Source organism: Mus musculus, chromosome 3 (genome assembly GCF_000001635.26).
Source record: "Mus musculus strain C57BL/6J chromosome 3, GRCm38.p6 C57BL/6J".
In the NCBI taxonomy this organism is placed as follows: Eukaryota; Metazoa; Chordata; class Mammalia; order Rodentia; family Muridae; genus Mus; species Mus musculus.
Window position 1 is genome coordinate 152,478,907 of NC_000069.6, and position 12,445 is coordinate 152,491,351.

At 48.7% G+C, this 12,445-nt stretch overlaps 1 protein-coding gene and 1 long non-coding RNA gene across 4 annotated transcripts in view; both read right to left on the bottom strand.

The window, feature by feature from the left end:
- Window positions 1–12,445, bottom strand: part of Ak5 (adenylate kinase 5) — a 205,592-nt gene that overhangs the window by 16,092 nt on the left and 177,055 nt on the right. For all 3 annotated transcript variants that reach the window (NM_001081277.2, XM_011240115.3, XM_006501440.4), the window contains exon 11: window positions 2,632–2,795. In NM_001081277.2, the coding sequence (NP_001074746.1) occupies window positions 2,632–2,795 (164 nt within the window). The remainder of the gene's footprint in view (window positions 1–2,631; window positions 2,796–12,445) is intronic.
- Window positions 4,654–10,661, bottom strand: 3110067G11Rik (RIKEN cDNA 3110067G11 gene). Its single transcript, NR_165813.1, has one exon. It is a non-coding gene; the product is annotated as an RIKEN cDNA 3110067G11 gene (long non-coding RNA).

Below are 12,445 nucleotides of genomic sequence, written 5' to 3' on the forward strand. Positions count from 1 at the left end.
AACACGATTTTGCCTTTAAAAAGATTGATTAAACAAGTGTGCAAGGTAAGGAAAGAACAGTGCAGTGTGGGGAGGGGCCTTGGGAGGAGTGTGAGGAAAAGAGACCTCCTTCCCTAGGGGAGGGGCCTGTGGGCGGGGTGGGAGGAGACCTCCTTCTCTAGGGGAGGGGCCTGTGGGCGGGGTGGGAGGAGACCTCCTTCTCTAGGGGAGGGGCCTGTGGGCGGGGTGGGAGGAGACCTCCTTCTCTAGGGGAGGGGCCTGTGGGCGGGGTGGGAGGAGACCTCCTTCCCTAGGGGTGGGGCCTGTGGGCGGGGTGGGAGGAGACCTCCTTCTCTAGTGTTTGGCAGGAGCCTGGGGAACGCAGAAGTCGCAGGCATGGCCAGAACCCTTCCTTAAAGAATTGTGAATTAACTCTCCATCTAATTCACAGTCTAATGAGGAAGGCAGACAATGATAAACGAATATACTCTAGCTAAGGATAGCAGGCACGGCAGAGCAGGACAAAGGGCCAGAGTAGGGGGGGGGTTGCTGTTTTCTAGAGGGGAGGGGGCTCCGTTAAGTTGTGACTAGGCAGAGCTCTGTAGGAGGCAGAAAGGTCAACTAGAAATGGGCGATGGAGAGGACTCAGGCTAAAGAGCCAGCAAATGGATGGACCTGGAGGGCATCATCCTGAGTGAGGTAACCCAATCACAAAAGAACTCACACAGTATGTACTCACTGATAAGTGGATATTAGCCCAGAAACTTAGAATACCCAAGATATAAGATACAATTTGCTAAACACATGAAACTCAAGAAGAACGAAGACCAAAGTGTGGACACTTTGCCCCTTCTTAGAATTGGGAACAAAACACCCATGGAAGGAGTCACAGAGACACAGTTTGGAGCTGAGACAAAAGGATGGACCATGTAGAGACTGCCATATCCAGGGATCCACCCCATAATCAGCATCCAAACGCTGACACCATTGCATACACTAGCAAGATTTTATCGAAAGGACCCAGATATAGCTGTCTCTTGTGAGGCTATGCTGGGGCCTAGCAAACACAGAAGTAGATGCTCACAGTCAGCTATTGGATGGATCACAGGGCCCCCAATGGAGGAGCTAGAGAAAATACCCAAGGAGTTAAAGGGATCTGCAACCCTATAGGTGGAACAACAATATGAACTAACCAGTACCCCAGAGCTCATGTCTCTAGCTGCATATGTATCAGTAGATGGCCTAGTTGGCCATCAGTGGAAAGAGAGGCCCCTTGGTCTTGCAAACTTTATATGCCTCAGTATAGGGGAACGCCAGGGCCAAGAAGTGGGAGTGGGTGGGTGGGGGAGTGGGTGGGGGATCGGGTGGGGGACTTTTGGGATAGCATTGGAAATGTAAATGAAATAAATACCTAATAAAAAAACCCCATAAAACAAAAAATAAATGGGAAAAAAAAGCCATCATGGAGAGCCCAAGGCGGCAATAGCCTGACCCGAGGAAGAAGCCATAGGAGGCAGCAAGGTGAGTGCCGGATGGGCACTACTTGATAAAAATCTTTATTTTGGGGGATGGAGACAAGGCTCAGTGGCTACGAGCACTTGCTATGAGAACAGAAGAACCTGAATTCAAATTCCCAGTATCCACATTACAAAGCCGGGCACAGCAGCAAGTGTCTGCGGCCACACCCAGCACTGGGAAGCAGAGACAGGTGGGTGGGTCCCAAGAGCATCCTAACCACCCAGCTTGGGCAAAAAAAAAAAAAAAAGGGGGGGGGGGAAGCTGCAGTTCAGTGAGAGAACCTATCTCAAAAACTCAGGTGGAAGCAATAGAGGAAGGCACCTAACATCCTCCTTTGGTCCTGAAACACGCACGCACGCACGCACGCACGCACGCTCCAGCAATAATGCACCCATAATCAGCAGAGAGATGTGAATACTTGCTGCTACTTAGCTTGCTCTCTCCATCTTATACGCCGCCCATGACTGTGCTGGTTGCTTTTTGCCAACTTGACCTAAACCTAGAAGCACCTGAGAAGAGGACCTGCCTCTTCAGCTTTGGCTTCTGTTTCAGTTCTTGCCTTGAGCTCCTGCCGTGGCTTCCTCAGTAATGGACTGCAATCTAGAACCCACCTGTAAACTGCTGTTGACTCTGGTGTTTGTCATAGCAACGGAAGAGTGACTAGAACAAGAATCCCTACTCAGAGGAGGGTCCCGTCCACAGTCAAGTTGGGTCCTCTCACACCAATAAACCCAGTCAAGATAATCTCCCACAGGGGACTGTCTCCTAAGTGAGTCTGGAGCCTGTCAGGTGGACAGTCAGCACAAAGCATCACACATGCCCACTCCAACGAGGCGTCTGTTTCCTGGAGGCTTCGGATTTTAGCTTTCCATACTCTAAAGCTTTGAAGATCTTTCTCTAAAGTGAGGCTCCTTTTGGAAACACATGAACCGGGCTGACACCTAAAGGGCTGGCCAAGGAACAGCTTGGAAGTTAGATGGTTGTTGACATAGGCCACCCTGCCTCAGGACTGTAACCCAGGAGAGAAATCAAACCTCTCTCTGGATCCTGGGGGTTTCTTTGTCTCCATGATCCAGCCTGCCACCGTAGCCAGTGGCTTGGCTGCCAGGGGAGACAGGATGGGTGTCTGCTTACCGAGGGCACCAGATCTCCACGCTCCATGATGTCACGGATCAGTTTGCTTCTTTCTGACTCTGAGGTCAGTTCCTGGCGCAGGAGCTCACCAGTAGAGAGATGGGTGAAGCCATATTTTTCTGCCAGCTTCTCACACTGGGTGCCTTTGCCAGAGCCAGGGCCACCTTGGGAAGGAGACACATCAGACATGCATCTCAGGTCCACTGTCTCCTTTTGGGGGATGCAACAATTATTATTATTTTTTTCTGGTGTATATTCATTGTATAAAATAATGGGTTTCATGATAATGTTTCATATGTGTTGATCATGTGCGCTGTAGAGACTCACTCACTGACCCCCCTCACCCCTGCACCACTCACTGTCCCCTCTTACCCCTGCAATACTGAGTGAGGCTCCCAAGCCTATGCTGTGATAATCTACCTGAGGCCACACTGCTCTCCAGCTCCCAGGTGGCCAGAGCTGTCCCATCCCCACACCCCACCCCCCAAACCGTGTAGCCAAGTGCGATGCAGCCAAGTGCGGAAGCTGAGAGCAGTGGGGTTTCAGCTGTTCATCCCATTTCCCTCCCCCACCTTTTCTCTTTTAAAAACCGATAAAAATAAAATAAAATAAAATGAAAGTAGCCTTGTAAAGTGTCAAAGAAACCCACAGGGGCTTTTCCACACTGAAGGTGACCACAGAAACCCATCTACGAATGACAAGGTGGAACTCGACTTCGTTTGCTGGCTTCCGAGAACACTGTTGGGTCAGTCAGTTGGTTCCACTGAAAGCTGATGGTGGTCTGCAGATACTATACAGGGGGAGAGGAAAATTCTGGTCCCCCATGTGCAGGGGACGATGCTGAAATGCTCTAGAGAGAAGAGACGCCTGCATCCAGTCGCTGCCTGCTTCATACATCTCCATGCTTCACTGATAATTACTTTAAAGTTCATAAGATATTTATACTGGTGAGTCTATCCATGTTCGGGAATGTGGTATGATTGGTTCCACATACATGCATACAGCATGCAATCAAGCCAGAGGCCCCAGCCCCTCCATTTCCTCAAACATTCTTCTCCCATTTCCTCCCCTCTCCCAGGGCCAGCATGTCCTTTACGACAAGTGGAATAAATCAGGCACAGAAAGAAAGCCACCATGCTCATTTATATGCAGCTTACATGGAAGCAGTTATGCTAACAGAAACAGAGTGGACCAGTGTTGGCCAGAGCCCGGCAGGGACACCCCAATTCCTTCTGGAGGACTGTGGGACATTGCTCTTCCTGGTTCTCACCTTCAAATGCCAGGACCTTCCTACTCTTTTTACTCCTCAGATTTTAGGGGAAGAAGAACACCCTATGTTTATTTTATTTATCTGGTGTGTGTGTGTGTATGTGGTGTGTGTGTGTTTGGTGTGGTGTGCTGTGTGTGTGTGTGTGGTGTGTGTGTGTGGTATGGTGTTTGTGTGTGTGTGTATATGTGCTGTGTGTGTGTTTGGTGTGGTGTGCTGTGTGTGTATGTGGTGTGTATATGTTTGGTGTGGTGTGGTGTGTGTGTGGTGTGTGTGTGTGGTATGGTGTTTGTGTGTGTGTGTATATGTGGTGTGTGGTGTGGTGTGGTGTGGTGTGTGTGTGTGTGTGTGTGTGTGTGTGTGGTGTGTGTGTGTGTGTGTGTGTGTGGTGTGTGTGTGTGGTATGGTGTTTGTGTGTGTGTGTATATGTGGTGTGTGGTGTGGTGTGGTGTGTGTGTGTGTGTGTGTGTGTGGTGTGTGTGTGTGTGTGTGTGTGTGTGTGTGTGTATATGTGGTGTGTGGTGTGGTGTGGTGTGTGTGTGTGTGTGTGTGTGTGTGTGGTGTGGTGTGTGTGTGTGTGTGGTGTGGTGTGTGTGTGTGTGTGTGTGTGTGGTGTGTGTGTGTGTGTGTGTGTGTGTGGTGTGTGTGTGTGGTATGGTGTTTGTGTGTGTGTGTATATGTGGTGTGTGTGTGTGTGTGTGTGTGTGTGTGTGTGTGGTGTGGTGTGTGTGTGTGTGTGGTGTGGTGTGGTGTGTGTGTGTGTGTGTGTGTGTGTGTGTGTGTGTGAGAGAGAGAAGACATAGTACACAGCACCCATAGTTGGTGCTAGTTCATGCCTCCTATTCATAGCCTCTTTAAAAAGGAATATTTGAAATAAAAAACACAAAACACAATTGAGATTCTAGCCCAAATCCTAGCTCTCTTGGGTAGTGGGAACTGGCTATTAAGGGATGCTCTTCCCAGCCCATTTTAGCAGAAGAGCCTCTCAGGCATCTTGCCGAGGCAGACAAGGCAGGAAAGATACAGTACTCATCCACATTGCTGCATTAAGTCAAATGGGGAGGTTCAGACGCCCCCACAACGTTGCATGAATGGGCCAGACATCATAGGAATACAGCTATTACAGAGGCTAACAGAAACAGGGCAGGCCAGCACATGGACAGCCCTTTCCTTGGGGGCAGAGCAGTGACTCTCGCCTCCAGCTGTAATAGGATGGGAGAGTGTGGGGACAAGAGAAAGCCACTCAGAGGAAGGAGTGCTTCTAGGTGAATGTCTAGAGGGACTCACAGCTGAGCTCTGGGAGGCAACGGGACTTGTGTGGCTTGTGTTTACCTGGAAACTCTTTTCCCGGGATAGCTAGTGGCTGATCACGAGGAAAAGATATTTTCTGAGTTGCCTTCCAAGGCAAAGATGCTGTGTTCCAATTATTTCCTTTCTTCAGCCGCCTACTAATATGACTATTATAGGTTTGCCCCTCTGAAGCGTTGTTTAATAAATCTTGACACAGAGGCAATTAAAACTCTCCATCTCAACAACAGCTGTGTGGAGCCGCGCTGCTGCCCTGGTTAGAAGCCTTCCGTGGGGGCAGGAGCTGCAGATTCTTAGCATTTTTGGCCCAAATGGTGCAGGCAGTGTGGAATTTTAAGTAACCTATACAAAGGCATGATTCTTCCCCTGGCTCCAAACTGGGAAGCCATGTGATCTCCTTACTGTAAGAAGGTCACAAAACCTGCAAGTGACTGCACAGCTTTTCTGATATGCCACCAAGGTCTAACTCAGCGCTTAGGGGTGCAGTGGGGCTTGGTGTCCCTCTAGGATAATTTAATACAGGGGACAAAATTCTTTTGGAGAACTCCATCTCAAACTGAAGGGTTTGTGCTCTCTGATGGCCGGGTGCCTGAAGAAGACAACGGCTATCACTTGGCTGCCACCACACCCATAGGCTTATACCTCCCAGCTGACTGGGACACAGCCCCTTGTAGTATGACTCAGAGTTTAGATGAAATTCTACCTTGAAGGGGTCTGTCAAAGTCTTCATGGCAAAAGGAGTGGAGAAATCCTTATTTTCAATATCAAATGGAATTTAAAAAAAACTGATTTATTGAATTTTCCTTGTGAACCTGAAGTTGCACCATTGGAACAGGGTCAATACTCAAAGACTGGCTTTCCACTCAGCCTGTTGGAACCCGGAAGCCTAGCCGAGCAAGGGGGGTTCTTCTGGACCTGGTGTTCTTTGGTCTATACCTGCACCTGTTTTCATAGCCTCCCCTTAAATGCAGCACCTGGATTCTCAGTGCTCCCACAGTGATGGTGCTGAGTGCTCCCATAGTGATAGTGCTGAGTACTCTCATAGAGATGGTGCTGAGTGTTCCCATAGTGATGGTGCTGAGTGTTCACACAGAGATGGTGCTGAGTGCTCCCATAGAGATGGTGCTGAGTGCTCCCATAGTCAGAGAAGGTGCTGAGCTGGGTGTATGCTCTGTTGTTTCTGTTCTCTGCACCTGACACTTTACCTACCACCTCACAGATCAGTGAAGTAGAGCTGCGGTTATTTAAAAAGCCAAACCATGTTCTTTTTTGAGTTCACAGTCAATATTATAAACACATTCCATGAACCATGGTAACTTTTTTCTCTCCACTAAGTGGAAAGGATAGACGCTGCTTACCTAGGGCTTCTCTGAAGTTCATCTCTTACAAAGAATTTCAAAGTCATGCTTTTATATATTTACAGTTCTGTATAGAGCCGGCATGGCTTAGCTATTTTGGATTTTACAGCATGAAGACATTATGTAGTCCAGGCTAGCCTTGAACTTGATGTAGCCAAGGATGATTTCTGGCCCTCCGTCCTCTGCTTCCCAGGTGAGGTGATTACAGGCATCACTACAACATCCGGTTTATTTGATCCCCTCTGGATAAGCACTCTACCACCTGCGGCCCACAGTGTCCCTGGCTGACATTTTACTATGTACTGTTTACTCTTGGGAGGGAACCTAGGGTTTAGCCTGAGGCCTGCTCACTCAGCTCTTCACTTGGGGACACTGTGGGTTGGCTTTCACTGGTGTGACATTGACAAGCCTGGTGCTAACAGTCTTGGAGCTGAGTCTTCCTACCAGAGAAATATCAGATTTAGGACAGGGTGACAGGAGACCCGCAGTTTCAGCTGGGTGCCAGGCTCTGATTAAGACCCATAAGCGCCATCCAGAGGCAAGGGGTGAGTAATTTATGGCCATCCCAACACAAATGACATGTTAGGAGGAGTCTAACAGTGCAGAATCCTCTACCGTGTGGAGAATGCAGCTCCGCAAGTCTGTATCCGCTGCGGACGGGCCCTTGACTGTGGCTGCGGACGGGCCCTTGACTGTGGCTGCGGACGGGCCCTTGACTGTGGCTGCGGACGGGCCCTTGACTGTGGCTGCGGACGGACCCTTGACTGTGGCTGCGGACGGGCCCTTGACTGTGGCTGCGGACGGACCCTTGATTGTGGCTGCGGACGGGCCCTTGACTGTGGCTGCGGACGGGCCCTTGACTGTGGCTGCGGACGGGCCCTTGACTGTGGCTGCGGACGGGCCCTTGACTGTGGCTGCGGACGGGCCCTTGACTGTGGCTGCGGACGGGCCCTTGACTGTGGCTGCGGACGGGCCCTTGACTGTGGCTGCGGACGGGCCCTTGACTGTGGCTGCGGACGGGCCCTTGACTGTGGCTGCGGACGGGCCCTTGACTGTGGCTGCGGACGGGCCCTTGACTGTGGCTGCGGACGGGCCCTTGACTGTGGCTGCGGACGGGCCCTTGACTGTGGCTGCGGACGGGCCCTTGACTGTGGCTGCGGACGGACCCTTGACTGTGGCTGCGGACGGGCCCTTGACTGTGGCTGCGGACGGGCCCTTGACTGTGGCTGCGGACGGGCCCTTGACTGTTCCTGACCTTCGGTTTCTACTTGGGGAGAAGCAATCCATCTTCTGCCTCACCCTGTCTGTGGTTTCTCCCTCCGCATCCGCAGTTCCTTGACCAGTTGCCAAGCTCTGTGTCTTCTTTTGAAAAAGCCTTTGAAATCTGTCTGTCATCTATAATCGCACTATAAATGCCCTTCATCTTTTCTCTCAGAAAAACCATGATGCTTAGCACCCGCCATTTCCAACAAACACCCACTCCTTAGTTCAGTCCTGAGTTATGACACTGACCACATCTGAATCAAACCCAGTTCAAAGTCAGAAGTGAATGTGGGCACTTCGTTCCTTAGAAATGTCTGACCATGTATGGGCATGCAAGCTCTATCAGTACGTATGAACTTCTGCATGTATATTTGATAGTTCAACAACATACACTGGATCCACAGCACTTACAGGACTACATTTCTCTAAGACAACAGTGGGGGAAATGTCTGCTGGGTTCTGATTGCCTTTAGCGAAGGGTCTCAGGCTTATATTCCTACATTAGCTGGGAATTAATTTTCTCTTGACCCAGCTTCAGCGGTACACACATCTGGTTGAACGTAAGCATTCACCACTCAACTCAAGCCATCTCGCTAATGGCATCCTCCCATCCCCTCACTCTTCAGCTTGTTGTTTGTCCTCGTTGCGACCCCACCAAGTTGATCCAATTCCTTGATGCTCTACCTCTCAGCCAGCCTGATATCAGGCCCTAACTGGTAATGGATGCTCTACCTCCTTTGAAACTATGGTGCCTCCCATGACAGGCACTGCCCGCTCTCTATAACAGTCAATTATTCACTTTATCCACTCTGAGTTGGTAAGCATTCCTTGAGAGAGTGAGAAAACAGAGCCTACTGGGCCATGAGACCTAACTTCATCACAGCCGTAACGTCTCCCGGCAACCACATTCCTCCTCTGATGATATGAGGTGTTCCTGGTTGGATTTGAATATTTCTCTCAAAGTTCTCAGTGATCATGAGATGGGAGGAAGAGACAGGTGAATCTCTGGAGGCTTACGGTCCAGTTATCTTAGCCTACTTGGGAAAGTTCCAGGCAATGAGAGACTCTGTCTCAAGCAAAAGGAGGACCAACATCCAAGACTTTGACCTACACACACACACACACACACACACACACACACACCATCACACACCATCACACACACATACACACACACACACGCCATCACACACACACAGCACATGCACAATGCCTACATGTGTACACACATGAGCACACACACAGACACAGTCAGCTCTAATAGTGTATGCTTTTACAGTAATTAGACACATCTTTAAACTGTAGCATGATTTCCCACATCTTTAAAGGTAAATAGCCTCTGTAACCATACCTTTGGCAGTACTAAGTACCTTTTGCAAACCAACCTATCCTATTTCTAGGTAATCGCTCTGGTTTTTTTTTTCTTTCTTTCTCAAAATCTATCCATTCCTACCCTTGAAATCCTTCTCTTTAAATGGAAGTGGTCTCAGCCCAGAGTTCATGTTTTTGTGACTGAATGACTCCTTTCAGAGAAAAGCTATTTTGCTTCTTAACTGTGAGTCTGAGCCACCCAGGGCCCACAAGTCACTTGTCACCTCCTACAGCCACCATGAGGCTTTGCTAAGCTGAGGGTCAATGTGTTCAATGCTCTGCAGCCTGGAGTGACTAAGAAATTATCTATTTACGCTAGTCAACATTTCTACAAGCTCTGAAAGCCTCTGACAGGCATTTGGGTGAAACATGCCAGTGACAGGGTCAGCTGTGGGTCATGTAAGACTTTAGATTGGGCTGAGACCCAGAGAGTAACAGGCCTGCTTCCTTATTATCAGGGCCTAGAATCTAGGAGGTACCGGGCAACTGCTGGGCCAATGACTGGGTGATGAGCGTTCCGTGAGGCAGTCCTGTACACAGCACAAGGACTCGTTGCTTTGGACCTGCTAAGTGGTTGGGAGAGCATTGACTGATCTCTTTTCTGAGGTCACAAAGTTCCTACATCCTGGCTCTAATTAAGTTGTTGACGTGATCACACAAGCTAAGTAAATCAGACAGCTCTGACCTCTATAACGCGCTAAGGGTCCCTTTACCTCCATGGCCTGGTTCCTTAACTGGATTCCACAAAGGGGTCCCTACTTTGGGTGTGTTACACCATAGTCACCTAGCCTTCCTTTCACTGTGCTCCCGTCCATGGAAGGATTCTAATCCTGACATGTTAAAAGTTAGGTCTGGAATATTCTCTAAAGGCTCATTCATGAGGTGAAGGCTTGAGCCGTCAGCCTGGCACTGTGGAAGGTAGTAGGGAGTTTAAGAGGTGGGACTTAGCAGTAGACTTGAGGTCTTTGGGATGTGTGCCCTGAAGGTGACTGCAATGCTGGCTCACTCATTTTCTATTTCATGACATGGTCATGAGGTGAGAAGTCCTGTCTGGTCATGTGATCTCACCATGGCATTCCAGGCAGGCACTCCACTAATGATTCGCAGCCATAAACTACTTCTAGAGCTCTGTTCAGTCAGTATTTGGCTGCCTGGGTTTTCTCTTTACTGTGGAACTGGCACAATCTTGGTTGGCAGGGGCTCCATCAGCACGGTTACTGCAGTGAACGAAGAGACTTAGGATGGGGGAAAAATCCCAGACCAGAAAAAAATATCTATGAATGTCTACAGCTGACACTGGAAGACTTGAAAGTTTAGAAGATTCCCCAAGAAAAGGGGGCAGTAATTTGCAATGCATCTTGAAATGTATAGAAAAAAATGGGGGTCTGATAGACAGAGCTGTGAGAAAACAAGACCTGGCAAAATGCTAACCACAGAACTTAGTTGACAGATACACAATGCTCACCATAAAAATGCTCCCAGCTTTGTTGGAAGTTTGAAAATTCTCATTATTAAAAAAGAAAAAAAAAAGGAAGGAAGGAAGGAAGGAAGGGAGGAAGGGAGAGAGAGGGAGAGAGAGATAGAGAGAGAGAGAAAAAAGAAAGAGAGAGAAAGAGAAAGAAAGGAAGGAAGGAAGGAAGGAAGGAAGGAAGGAAGGAAGGGAGGAAGGAAGGAAGGAAGGAAGGAAGGTAGGTCGGTCTTTAAAAGATCCCCCAGGTGACTGTGGGCTGTGCCTGCCTGAGAGCTTGCTTTTCTGGAGGACCGGAGCAAGAAAAGGTTTGCCCTGGAGCTGGCGGCAGCCCAGAGAGGCTTGCTCATCTCTCTCTTCTTAATTACAGTGTAATAATGCTGAGATAAAGGCCATGGTGAACAAGTAACTGCTGTGATAGCTAATAAAGTCCTCATCCCCTTACCGAAGGCTCGGCCGTTCCTCTCACAGCAGATGGGAGGAACTGCTAGTGTTCTCTGTCAAGCTGGTGGGAAGAAAGTAAGACTGGGGGTTCAGAGATGAAATATGCCTGAGAGTCCCTGCATGCCATCCTGAAGAAAGTCCCCATTTTCCCAGGTTTATTGGCTTGCTGTGTTATCTAATACATGTCTGCTTTGTTTGAAATAGGGCCTGCAATGTTTGTAGCAGCCTTAGAAACAGAAGCTCTCTACAATAGAGAACACTATGCCAAGAGGCACAGGTGCCCTGGTACTGCTCCGACCCCCACCTGTAAGGCCCTCTGGCCCTCCCTGCTGGAGTGAGGCAGACTTGGAATTCAGACAAACATCACATATTCTATCAGCCAGTGGTCACAGGGAGCCAGGTGAAAACTGTAGCCCCACAGGTTTGCCATCAGAAACATCCAAGAAAGTATGCTTGTATGACAGCAAACATGAGTCACTATTTAAAACTCTGTTTAATGAAGAGCTTCATTATTTTATGTGCTAAATTGGGGCACAGGATCTGGCCCAAATGTCAGCTAGCAGAGACTTTTAAAACACTGTTTACTCTCTGTCCTGAGAAATCTGAGATTGTGCAATTCAGCCCAAACCAACCACAGCCATAGACATAGTCGTGATATATCTCATTAAAACAGAACACTCAAGGGGGACGTACACGCTATTGAACACATACAACAAACAGACAGAACCCCAGAAATGGAGGCACTCGTTGTGATAAGTCTGGTAGTCTCTTCATGCTGCAGGGTTCACCACGATGTTGACCACAGTCAGCTGTTAGTATGGGTTCAGGTCAAACTGGACCGGCGTCCCAGTCAGTGTTCTATGGCTTCCAGAAGGATCTCTGCCCATGGGGAAGGAGGTGGAGACTGGGAGGTCAGTCCTGGGCATAGATTTGTATTTTTGTCTTTCTCATGGTAATATGGCATTCCAAACGACCACCAAGTCAACAGTACTGCTTCTTGGAGGAAATCATTTAAAAACTTGAAGAAGACAAGAAAGGAAGGAAGGAAGGAAGGAAGGAAGGAAGGAAGGAAGGAAGGAAGGAAGGAAAGAAAGAAAGAAAGAAAGGAAGAAAGAAAGGAAGGAGGAAAGAAAGGAAGAAAGGAAGAGAGAGAGAGAAAGAGAGACAGAGAGAGAAAGAGAGAAAGAGAGAAAGAAAGAAAGAAAGAAAGAAAGGAAGGAAGAAAGAAAGGAAGGAGGAAAGAAAGGAAGAGAGAGAGAAAGAGAGAGAGAGACAGAGAGAGAGAAAGAGAGAAAGAGAGAAAGAGAGAAAGAAAGAAAGAAAGAAAGAAAGAGA